The 3890-nt window shown below is 54.4% G+C and overlaps 1 protein-coding gene across 1 annotated transcript; it reads right to left on the bottom strand.

Annotated features, from left to right (window-relative positions):
* Positions 1–1102: 1102 nt before the first annotated feature.
* LOC108801968 (cathepsin F-like) lies at positions 1103–2497 on the bottom strand. Its single transcript, XM_018573872.1, has one exon. The coding sequence runs from the start codon at positions 2495–2497 to the stop codon at positions 1103–1105; it is 1395 nt and encodes a 464-aa protein (XP_018429374.1).
* Positions 2498–3890: the final 1393 nt, after the last annotated feature.

The raw sequence follows: 3890 nt of genomic DNA, 5'->3' as shown, positions 1-3890 counted from the left end.
CCTGCAGATAGCTGTCCATGGCTGTGCCTGTCTCGTTCTTTATCACCTCCTCCTCCTTCCCGCCACAGCCATGGACAGCCCCAGGGGCAGAACTACCGCCCCAGGGCTGGAAGCTGGGGGTTCCCGCCGCACACTGACAGGGGAGGACTGGGCCGGGAGATGGATGAAAGTCGCGGGGGCCCAGCAGCGCAGATAGTTGGCTGGACTGGACGTGGCAGCATCGACAGTCTGGACATGGGGGAGGCCGGGTCCTGGCATCGTCGGTCAGGTGGAGTGCCCGCAGAGCCACTGCAGATGTCCACGTCGCCCGGGTGAGATCGACACGCAGCCTGGGGAGAGGAATTCTGCTTCGGGGACATGCATTCGCACAACACATGTCCCCAAAGCAGAATACATGTCCCCAAAGCAGAATACTATTCTGCCTTAGGGATATGTGTTCTGCTGTGGTGACATGTATTCAGTTCTGGTGACATCCGTACTTAGCCCTGGTGAGAAACTGCCTTAAAAGGAGAACTATGGGGGGATCAGGGCTTTTCCCCATAGTTCTCCTTAGGGTAACGGGAGGGCACAAACTAGACTCCTCCCAGGCTCAGTATATAGGGAGCTAGAGCTCCCTATATACTGAGACGCCGCTGCCGGAGCGGATCCCGACAATTGTGCCGGCATCCGCCCAGCTGCGTGAGTGACAGCTGGCTCTACCTATCTAGAGGCAGAGCCAGCTGTACCCGCCCCATCCCCCGTCCGTTCCGCCAGTCAGCGCTGGTGGATCGGAGCGGGGAGAATCCAGCCCCTCCCCTGTCACGGCAGAGAGCCGGTATGTGTTCGCTCACCTCCCGATCTACTGAGCCGATCCCCCCCCCTCATAGTTCTCCTTTAAAATCATCAGTCTGTGTTGTTTTAGAAAAAAATGTCACCTGTCCCTTTAAGATAAAGTATCGGTAATTGGTATCGGCGAGTACATGAGGTACTTGGTCTTGGTAGTGGTATCGGGACATCCCTAGAAATAACTATATAAATTCTTCTCTATATAAAACTTCTATGCCCCGTCGGGGCGGGGCAATTATTTTTAAAAGCGGAGACCGGAAGATCTCCGGGGCGGAGTCTAATTTACAATGGCCGAGCTGCACATTTGATTCACGCCGCAAGCTCCGGCGCCTCGGTACAGATAGTAATAGCCCCGTTCCCCCCAGTCCGTCCCCCAGCTATTCTTGATTGCCCAGAAAGGGACCCCGTTACGGTTTCCGTAGCCCACTAGAAGCACGGCGTGGTCAATGAACCAGGGACTGCACAACAGCATGAACGGGTGAGAAACCCCTTTGCGGTAAAACTGCATAGCGAACGCATTCAGCGCGACGGATATCGGTCCGTTCTGCGCCAGCCAGGCCGCCATCTGCGCCTCGTCCTTCGGAATCTCCGCGGAGCTGTTGATGTAAGCCGAGACTTTGCCGGCGGAGAAGCTGCAGCGCTGCTTCTGTCCCCGGTAAGCGTAATCTTGTTCCGTCTCCACCCCGCCCAGCTTCTCGATGGCTTCGTAGGCGCTCGACGGAAGGCCTCCCCCGCACGCTTGATCCACGCCGTCGCAATCCACCAGCTCTTGCTCGGACAAAGAAACGAGCGCGCCTTTCTTCAGGAACCACTGCCCTTCGATGTTCCCGATGGCGGAGAAAGCCCAGCAGGAGCCGCACATGCCCTGGTTCTTGACCTCGGTTACGGCGCCGCGATCTCTCCAGTCCCACTGAGCGGGGGGAGGGTCTTTCGGAACCGCAGCCCTGCCCGCCATCCGATGTTCCTTACCGGAGAGCAAGGGGTTCAGGTAGAGAGTCCGGAATTCTTCCTCCGTGAGGTCGCTGAATTTAGTGACGCCGTATTCCGCCGTCCCCTGGTCTCTGTCCTGTATGTCTTTGGCCTTCTTGAGGTTTTCGGCGAAGATGCTCAGACGCCTCGAAGCCTCTCCATCGCTTTGATACGTTTTATTGTAAGTCGTCACAAACTTCTTAAACAACGACATTGTCTCGAGCAGCTCGTCCTCCGTTTCGGACGACAGCGCACTCCGATTTGAAGATGGCGACTCTGCCGCGTCTTTTATCCAATCCAAAGATACTTCTCGTGAGCATAACTGATGCAAGACTTTCATCTCATTGAGCCATTGGACCAGCAACACTGAAAAGCTGCACTTCACTCCCTTCACTGGAGCTGCAGCATGAAGCCGACAATCACCAGGGGTCTCTTCTCCGTCCTTCTTACACATTGTCCTTCCCAGTAAGATATTAAAGTCATACTTGACCCCCGAGACCAGCTGCTTCCTGACATCGGTGACCCGCAGCTGTATGTAAGCAACATCCTGGTCACTCAGACGATTATATTCCCGCACCGCGATCTCCGCCAAGGTCTGGATCTCCGGCGCTTCTGAGGACACCTCCTGCCAGTGCCCCGGGGGGAAACAGCTCACCAGCCCCAGAGCCGCGATGAGGACAATGCAACGGCCAGAGATATCCATTTGTATTCGTTACGAAATCTCTCACCGTCCGTCTACTTTAGAGCTGAAGGTAAACAAGTGTCATGTGATTCTGAGGCGCGATAGGACATGGGTCATGTGTCATGTGATCTTCCTTCTGAGGCGCGATAGGACATGGGTGATGTGTCATGTGATCTTCCTTCTGATGATCGATAGGACATGAGTGATGTGTCATGTGATCTTCCTTCTGAGGCTCGATGGGACGTGAGTGATGTGTCATGTGATCTTCCTTCTGAAGCGCGATAGGACATGGGTGATGTGTCAGTGATCTTCCTTCTGAGACGCGACGGGACATGGGCGATATGTGTCATGTGATCTTCCTTCTCAGGCTCGATAGGACTTGTGTGATGTGTCATGTGATCTTCCTTCTGAGGCGCGATAGGACATGGGGTAATAGCACAAACACGGAAGCCTTCTAGTCATGCGGGAAGGCTGCCATTTTTATTAGTGGCAGAGTTCCAGAATCTTTTTTTTTCTTTATCTTCACGACCGGAGAAAATGCTGCCTTTTTTTGCAATGAGGAGATTCCGTTGCTAATAACTTTTGTTTTGTTTATTAACACAAAATTAATGGTGTTAAAAGTTGCCAGCATGTGCATTGCAGTGACATGCCGTACCTCTTGCTGGGGTAAGGCATTCCCCAAACCCCGCCCCCTGCTGGCCGAAGCCTCGCCCCCTGTCGGTGTCGTATCATCCTAATGTTATTTTTTATGTCGGGCTGGGACGGATCTCTGGAGTCAGGCAGCCAATGTATCAAAAAAACCACTACCGTCTATGTCATGTCTCTTCTTCTGGAATCTTGGTGAGCTTTGTGTATTTCTTCTGGGGTGCAGGGTGACTGGTCTTGTCTCCGCCCCCTCCTGCAATAAAGACCGGTCACTGCCGCTCCCTCTCCTTGTGCAGGGTGACTGGTCTTGTCTCCGCCCTATCCTTGTGCAGGGTGACTGGTCTTGTCTCCGCCCCTCCTGTAATAAAGACTTGTCACTGCCGCTCCCTCTCCTTGTGCAGGGTGACTGGTCTTGTCTCCGCCCCCTCCTGCAATAAAGACCGGCCACTGCTGCTCTCTCTCCTTGTGTAAGGGTGACCGGTCTTCTCTCCGCCTCCTTCTGTAATAAAGACTGGTCACTGCTGCTCTCTCTTTGTGCAGGGTGACCGGTCTTGTCTCCGCCCCTTCTGTAATAAAGACCGGTCACTGCTGCTCTCTCCTTGTGCAGGGTGACCGGTCTTTTCTCCGCCCCCTCCTGCAATAAAGACCGGCCACTGCTGCCCTCTCTCTCCTTGTGCAGGGTGACTGGTCTTGTCTCCGCCCCCTCCTGCAATAAAGACCGGTCACTGCTGCTCTCTCTCTCCTTGTGCAGGGTGACTGGTCTTGTCTC

Source organism: Nanorana parkeri, unplaced genomic scaffold, assembly GCF_000935625.1.
Source record: "Nanorana parkeri isolate BGI_ZX_2015 unplaced genomic scaffold, ASM93562v1 scaffold2587, whole genome shotgun sequence".
In the NCBI taxonomy this organism is placed as follows: domain Eukaryota; kingdom Metazoa; phylum Chordata; class Amphibia; order Anura; family Dicroglossidae; genus Nanorana; species Nanorana parkeri.
Note: the sequence above shows the minus strand (reverse complement) of the source record. Positions and strands in the feature narration are given on the sequence as shown.

Coding starts and splice junctions, on each gene's coding strand:
- LOC108801968 (XM_018573872.1), bottom strand. CDS start 2,497: ATGGATATCTCTGGCCGTTGCATTGTCCTCATCGCGGCTCTGGGGCTG.